This window comes from Erpetoichthys calabaricus, chromosome 5 (genome assembly GCF_900747795.2).
Source record: "Erpetoichthys calabaricus chromosome 5, fErpCal1.3, whole genome shotgun sequence".
In the NCBI taxonomy this organism is placed as follows: domain Eukaryota; kingdom Metazoa; phylum Chordata; class Cladistia; order Polypteriformes; family Polypteridae; genus Erpetoichthys; species Erpetoichthys calabaricus.
Genome location: NC_041398.2, coordinates 70689821 through 70703643, shown reverse-complemented (window position 1 = coordinate 70703643; position 13823 = coordinate 70689821). Strand labels below are relative to the sequence as shown.

General features: G+C 35.7%; 1 protein-coding gene across 2 annotated transcripts in view; it reads left to right on the top strand.

Annotated features, from left to right (window-relative positions):
- Positions 1-13823, top strand: part of mfsd8 (major facilitator superfamily domain containing 8) — a 136973-nt gene that overhangs the window by 114226 nt on the left and 8924 nt on the right. For both annotated transcript variants that reach the window (XM_028801653.2, XM_028801652.1), the window contains exons 4-8: positions 3561-3801; positions 7684-7797; positions 9287-9431; positions 9518-9576; positions 12287-12395. In XM_028801653.2, coding sequence (XP_028657486.1) covers positions 3561-3801; positions 7684-7797; positions 9287-9431; positions 9518-9576; positions 12287-12395 — 668 coding nt within the window. The remainder of the gene's footprint in view (positions 1-3560; positions 3802-7683; positions 7798-9286; positions 9432-9517; positions 9577-12286; positions 12396-13823) is intronic.

Sequence of the window (13823 nt, the reverse complement as noted above, 5' to 3'; positions counted from 1 at the left end):
ATTAGATATAGAATAGTGTGCAGGTGTGGATGATGCATATAGAAAGCAAAAAATACAGTGTTTGGCACAGAGTAATGGTTTATTGGAATATTTCTTTGTACACAACATTAGTAGTAAAGATGGTGTCCTGTCCTTGAATGAGTCTTCCTTGGCATGGAGCATTTATAAGGCAACATAAAGTTGTCCATGTCCAAAAACGGGCTCAGAGAGGTAGATGCCAACCTTGTCCATGGTTTGTCCTTGTGATTTGTTGATGGTCATGGCAAATGCAGGTTTAATGGGGAACTGTCGGCGTTTCAATGTAAAAGGTAATTCTAGGTCAGAACTCGTAAGGTCAATTCTAGGATTGAGAACAGTATTGTTAGCATGTGATCCTGTAAGAACTGTTGCTTGAATAACATTGTGTGTTATGGTGTTGACGACTAAACGTGTGCCATTGCATAAACCCTGTTTAGTGTTAAGGTTTCTTAATAGCATGATTATTGTTCCGATTTTAAGGCTAAGATTGTGTTGTGGTAATCCGGCTGGGTTAATAGTGTTCAAATATGCTAAGGGGAAATTCCGATGTTTTGCACCAAGTGTATCTTTAGAAAGCAAAGCCAATTGTTCGCGTAACATTTTTTGTTCCCCGGTTTTAGAAGCGCGCCGAGGTGAATTTTTTTGTTTGATGTGGGTTCGTGTTTGTGGTCCCGTTACTCGAGCCGTCTAGTTTTGTATCCGTGATCGTGAATTGATGACTTGTTTGATCTTTATCGTTAGGAATATGGATAAGTAATAAGTAGGATCGAACTCACTGTTAATATGCGGACTGTTCGTTTCTTCGTATTATCACCAATCAGGTCTCGCGCCTGTATATGTATTGTAGTTCGGTCTCGTGTTCTTTATATGACGTCATCGCGTATTTTAAGGTGGACTGAATAATAGTTGAGCGTATGGCATGTGGAGCAATAGGTAAGCACTGTCTAAAATCTATTACTAATAAAAGTACCTTTACTCCAAAGGGAATATTATTATTCATCAACGCAATGCCAATTGTCCGCGTATTTTAAGGTGGACTGAACAATAGCTGAGCGCATTGTAAGTGGAGTAATAGTTAAGCACTGTCTAAAATCTCCTCCTAATAAAAGTACCTTTCCCGCAAAGGGAATATTATTATTCATCTACGTTTGTAGAAGTTTATCAATGGTGTTGAGTAAGTGACTGGATGCCATTGTACATTCATCTATAATTAATAGTGTGTCAAGATGGATGTCACGTGCATTGTTACTGTGCATTGTCATAGTGGATACCGATGTTTCTGTGATTGGGACCGGTCTTTGGAATAAGGAGTGACGTGTTTTTGGAGCCGAGACATTTTTTCTTACTCGGTTTCAGAAGCGCTTTGTAGGTGCCGACGTGATTTGTGCATATTTGCGTTCTTGATTTGTTTCAGGGTGCACTGTTCCAATGCGTTGTAATATTTGTCCACATACGCGAAAGCAGTATGGGTCATTGCTTTTTGGTGACCTGATATTTACTCCGGTAGATGCAAAATCAAATGAACTATTGTAGGATGTAATGCAGATGCGCCGCCGTGTATTTTGTTGTTTCATGCAGGTTCGTGTGTTTGGTCCCGTTATCCGAGCCGAATCGTTTTGTACCCGTGAGCGTGTATTCATGACTTGTTTGTTCCTCAGCATGCGAAATATGGATAAGTAATAAGGAGGATCGCACTCACTGTTAATATGGAGCCTTTTCTGCAGTTGAACCGTTAATAGTGCTTTAATGTAAGGAGATCCACCTATGCTGCCTAGTGTGAAGGTGTTGAGATGACGTATGTTTAATATGGACGGTTCCTTTAGAAATGGGGCTTTGGGTGTCACTTCTTATTGATGTTAGTGTGTTTGTGGGTCTGATTTGTCATTGTTGTGAACGTTTCGTGTGCCATGTCTCGTCTCTAATGGGCCTGGCGTGGCGGTCACGGCTTCTTTTTTTTGGTGCGTTAGGAGCTTGTTAAATCCTCCTGTTTGTGTGGGTCCCGTTTCGTGTGCAATGGGATTCGTGCGGCGCTGTGTGCTTTTTCGGCGTCTGAGCGTGGGGGGGGAGGATTGGTGGGGCGCGAGCGTCTTCTTTCTTTTTGTGTGCCAGGGGGCTTGTTGAATCCTCCTCTTTGTGTGTGTCTCGTCCGTTGCTTGTAGGGTGCTTGGGGTGGTTTTGCATTCTTTTTTTTTTTGTGTGCCAGGGGCTTGTTGAATCGTCCTCTTTGTGTGTGTCCCGTCCGGTGCCTGTGGGGGGGGGGGGCTTGCAGGCGGGCGCGAGCGTCTTCTTTTTTTTGTGTGTGCTAGTTTCGTGTGCAATGGGTTTCGTGCGGCGCTGTGCGTCGCCTGCGTTTGACTCCTTTTTTCTGTGCTGACTCCTTTTTTCTGTGGTCGCGGCCGACTCTCACGGAGCCTCATTTCTTGGGGCGCCTGCGCAGTACGTCTTTTTGCGGCTACGGCCCATGGCCGGATGTCCCTGCGTCCATCCGGTTTAGCATTCTCGGTTAGTAATATGGATCAGGACTCGGAAGACAAGCCATTATTGAAGGAACAATTAATTATGGTTCTTAGCAGAGAAGAATGTCAGGCATCAGGTCGTAAACTGAAGCTGAAGTGAATCTGAGAAATGCACCAAGACATTGATCTATAACAGTCTATATCAGAATGAATGAAGAATAAGAAAAATCCTCAAAAACTCTTCATTCTCATAATTTTTCAAGGAGAAATTGGCCAAAATTCCTCCACAATGTAATGAGAGAGACTAATTATTAATTATAGATAATGTTTGCAATTATTTCTGAAAAATGTGGCATGTACTATTGAGGGAACAATTACACTTTTAAACAAAGCACATAGAATGATTTAATTTTATTTAACAATACATTAAAGGGTCACTATTATATGTTCACCCATAGTGCCTTTTCTCTGATATTCAGTTTTAATAAACAATGTAATGAAAGTCACATTGGATGAACATGAGCTTATACTTGATATTTAATGTGGCGAATAAGTTTTGACTACACATTAACTTCTACAAATTGACTTTTTTTCCATGTTTGTCTTTTTGTAAGCGGATGATGTAAATGCATACCGTTAGATATAATGAAGAAAGAGTTTGCTTTTTATTAGGGAAGAATAGTACATAATAAAGCATAAATCTTACAATTGGCCATAACCTCTATGTCGTTGAGTATTTGGATCTTTAACTCATAACTGACAGAGTGAATGGTATCAAGTTAGACATTGTGTTCTATGAACAAGAAACTGGATTTACAGTTGCTGAAAACTGTAGCGGAGAAGGTTCTTATAGATTAGAGTGTCCTTTAATATTGTAAATGAATGGGGTAAACACATTATGATCTTGTTTTTAAATTTAAGAAGAAATGATGCCTCCAATAATTAAGATATTGTAAGTAATTTTTGAAAATTAATTGCACATATTAAAGTATTAAGTAATTTGTACTGAAATGATTTTGAGAAAGATTGTTCAAACATCACGTACAAGATTATACAAATTAGTAAATTTACATTTCATTTTGTCAGGTTGATCAAACGGCAGATGCCAGCTTCCTGGGCTGGGTGGTTGCAGCATACAGTCTTGGACAGATGTTGGCTTCACCTATTTTTGGATGGTGGTCCAATCACCGACCAAGAAAAGAACCACTTATTACTTCAATATCTATTAATGTTGCTGCTAATATACTGTATGCATATGTGCATCTTCCTTCATCTAAAAACAAATACTACATGTTGATGGCTCGAGCATTTGTAGGAATTGGTGCAGGTGAGATTTTATGTACAAAGTTAAATTTTTTTTTCTTCCCTTTGTTGTTTGCAGTTTATCATGTCTGCTTTGAGTAGTATAACAATGGTTTTTGTTTTGTATTCTTGCATTTTAATCAATGTACTATCATGTTCATGATATGCTTTATCTTGGTCATGACCTTTGTATGGCTAAAAGTTGCCATCAGTATTGCTGTATTGCTGAAACTGTGTCTTGGTCTTGCTTTTTTGTTAGAATGGTATTTTATTTTGTATGTTTTACTTTAATGGTGTGATTCATGTAAAAGGTGAATAGTAGTGATGTAGCCTTGTCTTCAAAAATTTCAGGCTGTCCCTCGAGTTTAGCCTGCCATTGCTTTTCTTCTCTCCTCTGCACCAGAGGACTGGAAGAACTTAAAAATATCACATAAGGTAAAATCTCTGCATTTACCCGTTATTCACCAAAGTTTAACCCTGCCACTGTTCAGTACCATCCTCATGTTTCCATATTTTTTTTTTCCCTGTCTCCTTCCTTCTACCTCCCTTATAAAGCCCTGTTGGACCTTCCTGTTCCTGTTTTTTTATTATTCGTAGCTGATGCACTTTATTACCAACAAATAATATCTTAAAAAAAAAAAAAAAAATAGTATACCATTTGTACCAAAATCAAATAAATAAAATGGCAATTATGAAATAATGACATGCAAAAGTACAATAATAAATGAGTCCATAAATAGTGAGAAAAAAAACATGAATAAAAATGATAATTGATTTAAATGAAAAGTCATGTAATTATTATGAAATACAATGTCATCATTATTTAAATTTATTACAGGTTTTATTTCATAATGTGACTTTTCCAAATGGCACATTTCTGAATGGGTCTTTTAATGCCAGTACTATTTATTTGATAAGGTCTGTCTTCATGGGAAATGCGCTATATAAATGTTATATAAATTATTATGGCTTTGTCACTTGTCAGTTAAGACTAATGGGCTCAACCCCTTCCCACTGGTTAACCCTTTGCTGTCGATTACTTTTGCCTGGTATTGGTAGTAGGCTACCAAACATCATTTAGCTCTGCTTGTACTTTTCTCATATTCAACTGGCAAAATGTTGGGGTAGTAAGAGTTTTGATAGTTTTTCAAACAATATAGAGAGAGAGAATTTAACTGAACCTGTACCTAGCAATGGGTCTGTTTATTAACTGATAATAAACTGAACATTAAAAGATTAACGACCTCACAGTTCCCACAGTTAGAATCCATGGGAAATGCTTGGTAAAAGAAGACCCACTGCTAGTCAAGCTCTGTTCCCCTGAGCATTACTAGTATATCGCCAGTTTGTCTCATGTATTCTTACTTCTGTTTATTATTTAATTTTTATATGTTCATTTATTTTATTTCTATATATGTTATTTATGTTAATTATATGTTTTCTTATTTTATTGTAAAGCACTGTGGCCACAGCATTCCTATGTTGTTTTAAATATGCTATATAAATAATTTGACATTGACATATACTGATACATAGTAATGTATTTAATTTAATTAATTTTAAGTGTTGCTTTTGTCAATGCCAATAATCAATGAGAATTTTGGTGAGGCTTTCATTATATTTTCCTAATCATACATCAAGTTAAATGAGTTACACTGATTTTAATTTAATGATTAATGTAAGGATTACAGAAATAGGATAATTACTTATATAAACATCAACACCAAAGACAGGATGTAGTTTGTCAAGCAAACACACAACACCGAGATGGCTTAGACGTTTTATGTTTTTCCTGGAAATAATTTTTTTAATTTGTGGATTTTACAAGCATTTTGATTGAATGTTTTCTGTCTTCAAACTTTTCTATTATTTCACACCTAGCTGCATTCTTTGCTAAAATATTATTAAGTTACGCCATGAATACGCTGCACTAAATGTAAACCAGAAAAATGTAATTCCTACAATGCTATGTGTTTGAATTGAAGACAGGATTCTTGACCAATGAATGAGGGGTAGAGGCAGACCTTCAGTTAAAATGCATGGTATTATGTGAATTATATCTTTCCTGTTGACATTCAATGCTGAGTTTTCTGAAAGTAAATGTTAATATTTTAGCAGAAAATTCACATATTTTGCACATTGTGACCATACAAATGGATAATGAACATTGGGTTTATGCAGTACGAGTTATGTGAGAATTTTTTTTTTCTTTTTTCCGTGGATTTTTTTCACATTGTTTGCTGTTGTCCAGAACTGGTCACCTCAGGATGACATATAAGAAAACAGATAAGAAAAAACATATAAGAAAAATATAATTTTTGGATGGAGTATTCCTTTAACCTCGCTGTAAACAGCAAGGATTTCCAATTAAGCAGTTTAATGGTTTTCATTTCAAATGACAAAGGCTATTAAAGGTGAAATGTCACTAAGTGCATTATTATTCAAATGAAGGACCCAGCAGATGTGATTGACAGGCCACATGAAAACCACCAGTAATCAACTGGGTGAACAACTGAAGATGGGACAGGAAAATAGAGGCATCACCATGAAATGGGAAAAGAAAGTTCAGCAAAGCCAGTGAAGATGCAAAGCTCAGTGGGTAGCAAATGCTGTTTTTTGCTGTTGACTACCTGTGCTCTTAGATGTGTATCATCTCTCATTATGGTTATTTCATGGTTCCTTGACCTCCTAGAGTGAAGTATTGAGCAGCGCACGAAACCTCTTCATGAGAACTAAAAATGAGAAGGTGAATGTGTGGGTGGGGTAACCATGCACCAATTGATAAACAACATGGAAAGGATGGAGGGAAGGGATTTTGTATAGGTATCAACCACTGCAAACTGCAACATGTAAACAGTGACAAGTAGGAGTTTGACTGATGGAGTTTTAGAAAAGGGGAAGCCATTTTATGTCAATGTATTAAAATCTTAGTGATGATGTCTTTTTGTATGAACTTGCAGGTGAACTGGGTGCAATAAGTGAACCTAGCATTTTAAAGATATTTCCCCAAGTGTGGAGCAATCTGAAGCAGGAAGAGTGCTAGAATAAATACTTGGTATCAAATCCATTTGAGTAGCAGAGCGATAGCAAGCATTTTGACAGATCAAGTGCTGCACCTGTGTGCACAATCATTAATACATTTGTTATTCTTTAAAGAAGAAAAAACAAAACAAAAAAAGTTTCAGTCTGAAAAGTTTGTACAAATACGTTATATGGATATGTACTGAAACCATCCTAAAGTTAATACCGACATATGGATGAGTGCCACTTGGATTGCTCAGTTCCCTATTATTTACATGGTTTTCTTCTTCTTCATTTATATTATGTGTATAGTGCTCTTCGCATTATATTTTATGCTATTCTACACATATATTTCATTTTTTTTTGTTCCACACACATTTTGTCATGCCAACAGATTAGTTTTTAGTGACTTCCTGTGGTCCAGAGCAAAAAGTGATTCAAATAAGAATAACACTTGGCTTTCAGTATTAAAGAATTATTAAATAAAGATTTAAAGTATTATTATTTAGAATGAAAAAGCTAACCTCCATATAGTCATTACTATCTCCATTGTCCCCTTATATTAAAGCGGTTCAAAGAATACTCCTTCTAAGACATGACTTTTATTTTTGAAGTGGCCTCTATCAGTATTCTTTCATGCCTGAAATCAAACAGCCATTTTTAATAGCAATAAAATGTGTAACATTTAAATAAAATAAATGCTATATACAAGCTAATGTCATACTTTTGTCACATTAGATTAATAATTGTTAGCATGCCTAAAAAATAGAACTTTGAGTATACTTCTGTATAATTTATCATATTGTGGTAATTCATTTTTAAAAAGGCAGAATTTTGTTGTGTCCATGAAGTTATTACCTTAATATTTACTTTGTTTTTTTTGTAGGAAATGTGGCTGTGGTACGGTCATATGTTGCTGGAGCTACTTCAGTAAGAGAGCGGACTGGTGCCATGGCCAACATGAGTGCTTGCCAGGCACTTGGATTTATTTTGGGCCCAGGTATGTGTTTGCCAAATGCAGCTTTTTGTTTTGGTTTTTTTTTTACATATCCCATCTCTCTGTCTCTCTCTCTCTCTCTCTCTCTCTCTCTCTCATATAACTTCCTCGCTTCGTCCTACCAGTGAGTTTTCAAGCCTATTGTCTACATGAAATATTAGTTCCTTTATATCTGGTTGGTCTTCTGGCTGCCTTTTGAGCAGGCAGATTGGTCTGTCCATTTACAAGCAGTAACCCACACCTGTCAACTAGAAGCAAAGTATTCTTGCAATTTTTTGCTTGACGTTCATTTTTCGTTTCTCAATCCAAGTAAAGGGTCAAACATGACTTGCCCCTACTAGGCTGCCCGCACTCTAGATACCTTGACAGATATACTTAATTTATCTCCTTTAGCAATAACATAGAACATATTGTTTGTATAGATGTAGTGTCAAACATTCCTAGTTGCTGACTAATACGTAATTACAAAGGCACAGTATATTAACCACACAATATATACAGTGTATATATAATATATGCATGATTTATGCAGTAACTGACTGAACGTACACTGTCTAAAAATTATGAATATGCCACTGTTTCTGTTATAACTAGTTGGGGAGGAGGTATTATGTAATCTGATAACTACAGACAAATAAGAACCTAGTAGGTTTTCTTTGTACTGGCGAAATGCACATTTAGCTACAGGTGTTCTAGGACAATGCCTTGTGGAGATGAGAGGCAGCATTAGTGATGGTGGTCTCTGCGTTTATCATAACTGCCTTTCCTGCCAATTGCCTGCACTAAATCCACAGTCAGTTTTTTTAATTTGTTACCTTGCTAATCAGTATATTGAAGTATCTGACAACCCCCTCACCTATTGTTATTCCCAATCAGACCACAGTGCATAGTATTTCATTTGCCACTATGAACTGGTAGAACATGTTCAGTAGCTTGTCACGTACATTAAAAAGCCTGGGCTCCCTGGAAATAAGAATTTGCTTTTGACTTTTTCTGTATACTGTAGCTGGTCTGTGTTGTTCACACAATCCCATCTGCTGCTCGTATGGACCCTAACTATTTGTTAGACTGTACCACCTCCTTATACTTGAGAGTGACTGATCTCAGGGGTGTCTTAAAATGCCTGAAACTCACTGTCAACTCCTTTGTACTTAGTTTGTTTACTAGTGCAATTGCAGATGATTCTCTAGGCATCACATCACAATGTCCAGCAACTTTCAATACACATTTCTCATGTAAATTGTTGCTGCAGCTTACAATGGAGGAGTCATGTAAGAACATCTGTAGATAGCATAACCTGGAAGTTGTAGTTAACATTTTGTCTGTAAAGGTTGAAGAAAAAGGGAAACTGCCAGTTTCTAAGGCGCCCCATGCTGGTGACCATCATTTCTAACACACACATTATATTGTCCATGGTGCCAGTTGTGTCTTAATTTTGCACTGGCAAGGGTACTGCAAGCACCTTTTATATATAGTATCTATTTTTTTTCAGGTTTTCAAGCTGCTATGGCTTATATTGGCGAGCAAGGAATTACCTGGGCTGCTGTAGACCTCCAAGTCAACATGTATACGGCACCTGCTTTGCTTGGAGCAATACTTGGAGTTGTAAATATTGTATTGATTATTTTAATATTAAGGTAAACACTTTAAATGACACATTTTTAAATTACTAAAATGCTTTACAGCAACAAATTTTTAATGGTGACAATGTTTGTTTTTTCAGAGAGCATCATGTTAATGATCTTGGGAGAGATCTCAATTCAATTAATGATGTTTCAGAAGGCAAGTTTTCTTATACCACTGGAACCTTATGAAGTACACATGTGAAATTCCATTTATACTAGCACAAAATTTAATCTTAACACTTTTTTAAGCAGATTACAATGTAAGATTAAATTGTATACATTCAGTACTATTTTCCTCATCTCACTGTTGTTTGACATTTTAGGAAATTCTCAGTCTTAAAAATTATTTGTAGAAATCCATTAGTGTGGCACACAGTGCTGCTTACTTTTATATTGTGACAAATATCTGTCCTGTTATGGTGTAAAGACCATTAAATCATTATTCTTCATAAAGGGTCATCAAACACTTTAATGCTAATTTGTAGCATTTAATAACAACATAGATTTGGAAGCATAATTAATCCCAACATGGCACCATCCAGGAGAAGAAGTAAAAAGCGTTGAATTTTTTAGCTTGAAGAATTATATATTTGTTAATTCTGATCTTTCTACTGTAAAACATGCAAAACATTAAAAATACCATGTCAGAAGTGTAGAAAGTATAATAGTGATGCAAATAATAATAATAATGAAAATATTGCTAATACTGTATATACTGTCAAAATGTGTAATTTATGTGGTATATCTTGAAGTACGGTGAAATGCACAATCCTACGACATAGTCAGGACAATAGTAGCATGATTCCTTCCGGATTTTCTTTCCAGACTGATCAATTTTTGAACAGCATATTGTACATGTGCAGTCAACACGAGTGTCAGTTCCAGATTCATCAGAATCACTTCTGATTTTACTGTCCATTTCAGTTTCACTGAATGAAGACAGATTCACTTTGTCATCACTGCTGGTATCACTATCAAGAGCATGCAGCACCCGGGCTGATGAAAAATGTTTCTTAAGAGATGCCATTATGAGGCCAGGAGAAGAGTGTCTGCACCATTGCATGGGTAACACTCAGGCCTGTCACTTGAATAAGACACATCTACATCATTTCCTGAGAGCAACACGGCACTAATGCTATTGGCACTTTTGCAGCCCGAGTAATCCGTGGGTCTAATGCTTACACAAGGTTTGTCTATACAGTTGCCTGAGTGATGCTCGGGACTAATACTTTTAGTACTGTCTTTGCAACCCGACTGACACTCAGTTTAACCTCCTTAGCGTTAAACCTAACATTTGTGTCTCAAATGATGAGAATATATCTAATGTCTTATTCAACGTGCAAGTTATAGTAGTAACTTATAATTGTGGCTGAAAAATTACAGTAATATTTTGGGGTGAGTGAATTACAATTTAAATTGCCTTCATTCTACTAATTTCTCTATCTCATAAACTATTGCTATAATGATACTTGCAGGACAATAGGTAGTAATTTAATGCTAGTGCATCTCTTATTTAGTTTTATCTTTTTATCAGAAAATAGCATCTTTATTGGTAAAGACATTGCACCCTGCTGACATTTTTGGAAAATAGACACTAGGCCAATGTATACAATGTTTTCGTGAAAAGAGATGTATTTTTTTCTTCATACACACAGTTTTGTTAGCTAAACGTGTAATCACATTATTTGTATTCTGTTATAACCAACCCCTTTTCACTTAAAATGCACTAAATACAACACTTATTTTTGAGATAACTTTCAAGCAGAAGATTCACTCTTCTATTGATCCCAATTGAGATATTCAGCTTGCAGGTTATTTTACTTAATACTTTCAAGACTTTGTTGAGAAAAAGAAAGTCTATATAGTACTCTTACTAACACTCCCATAATTTAATATATGAATCAAGTGCAGTTTATTCAAAATATTAGAAAAACATTACAAATCTTACTGAACTTTTTATTTCTCCTGTTTTATCTGTCAGTTTAATTATTTATTAAAGTTTTAATCAATAAGGTACTGCATTGTGGTACAAGTGCAGGATTTAAATTGCAGGTTTAGCTGTCCTGTAACATATCTTTAAAATACTGAGCATTAGATCTATACTGACATCCACAACTAGGCCTTACTGCTGTAGGTGGATGTCAGTACTGTGCTCAGTCTCTCTGTCTCTAGCAACATTCATTTGTTTTCTATAATGAGAGCCTGCATTTTTGAGCTGTAATACTCAAGTACTGGAAGAAAAAACAAATTACATTTTTCAGAGAATGAGATTTTTCTGTTAGCATGTTCATTGTATGCTAAACGGCACACATTGAATAAAGGATGTTCTATTTTCTGACTGATGTGCAATTTAAATTGATTTAAACCAAAACCTGCCTTTTGTATTGATAAAAGATTTTGCATTATAACATAAAAAAGACCATAAACAGAATGACAAGTGAATAGAATTGTTTCTAACTTGAAGTTGTGGAAACTTTTAAGTGACTAGACCACTATCAACTTTCCATATCATCCCCTTTCTTGTTTTTTAGGTTCAATTAATTAAAATTTGCTTTGGACTAATGGGAGTAGGGGAGAGAATGAGATTAACAAAACACTCTATAGCTTGATAGTCATTTTGCCTTGTGTTGCATTAGTGAATTATTGGGAGGTCATACATGCTCCTGTTCTTTTGTACCATTGTCCAACTACTCTCTTGACATTATTATCTAGCACTAAAATAGCAAAGCATTCTTAGGATTAGTCCTAATTCATAAATCATCTTCTATAGAACCAAGAGGCTAATGTGCTCCCAGGTGATAATATTTAGTGACAGTTTCTAGTTGTTATTGGTAAGTAAAATAATTAGCGGTTTTGTTTCATTTTAGAGCGTATCCAGGCAGGAGAAAACACAGATGGAAAGATTGATCGTATGGCTGTGTTAACATCAAACATTATTTTTTTTGTTGTTCTCTTTGTGTTTGCGGTGTTTGAAACGTAAGTATCCTTATTTCATATGTAATTGTTCAAAAGTGTAAATCAGCAATTATCAAGCAACATGCAAATATCTAGCAAAAAGGTGTGCAAAATGGAGACATAATTTGTAGACAATTGAGTTCTAATATAAGAGTGCTAAACCAACAGATTACATTAAATAAATGGTTTAAGTTAAAAACTAGGTAAATGTGCAGATTATACTAAACAATATAGATTACCAAGCACACTTGAGTCTGCAAAACAACTCCGTGCAATTGAACCTGGACAAATGGTCACAAATTGCCAAATGAAATTTATAGAATTTAATTTGTACAATTAGGAAATTTAAATTATATATATACAGTATATATATATATATATATATATATATATATATAGAGAGAGAGAGAGAGAGAGAGAGAGAGAGTAATTTTATAATGAAGAGGTGTGGAACTGGTATTAATAAATATGACTTATAAGAATGAACTTGTTGCATTTATAGGGTTGTCACTGTCCAAACCAGAAAGTGTACCTAATTAATTAAACAGACTAAATGAAGATTAGGTAGTACATTTTTATAAGTGGGAGTCCAATAGATTTTGTTTAAGCTTTGTAATACACCTGAGATGTCATAAATAGTTTTGTCTCTCCATATTAAACTAAAGACATAAGGGATATAAAGAAATTCCAGCAAAAAACTACTGCACCAAGTTGTGGAACTACAGAGTATTACATAGATGATTCACCATTGCTTTTTAAGCAAATAAGGACTGTCAGCTTGCACCTCTTGAGTTATTCCATTGTAGATTTTGAGGTGTGTTTCAGATCATTCTCTTGTTGCAGGACCCATCCTATTTTTAACTTCGTTTTTACAGATGGTGTGATGTTTGCTCCAAGCATTTGCTGGTGTTTGTTTAAATCCATTCTTCCCTCTACCATTGACATGTTCCCTGTTCCACTGGCTGCAACACAAGCCCAATGCAAGATCAACTATTAAGTATGGGGGTGGATTGGAGAGGTGTTTTTTCTCTAAACATACTTTTGCAAATTTTGGCTAAAAAGTTCTGTTTTAACTTCATCGGTCCACAGAATATGTTTCCAAAATGCATCAGGCTTGTTTAGATGTTCATTTGCAAACTTCAAGTGCTGAAATTTGTGGCCAGAACACAGGGCAGGTTTTCTGCTTCTGACTCTACCACGAACGTCGTATTTGTTCGGGTATCGCTGCACAGAAGAACAGTGCACCACCACTCTAGTCTGCTAAATCTTCCTGAATGTCTTTTGCAGTCAAATGGAGGTTTTTATTTGCCTTTCCAGCAATCCAATGAGCAGTTCTTTCAGAAAGTTTTCTTGGTCTTTCAGACCTCAACTTGACCTCCACCGTTCCTATTAATTGCTATTTCTTAATAACATTTCAAGCTGATGAAACAGCTACCTGAAATCACTTTG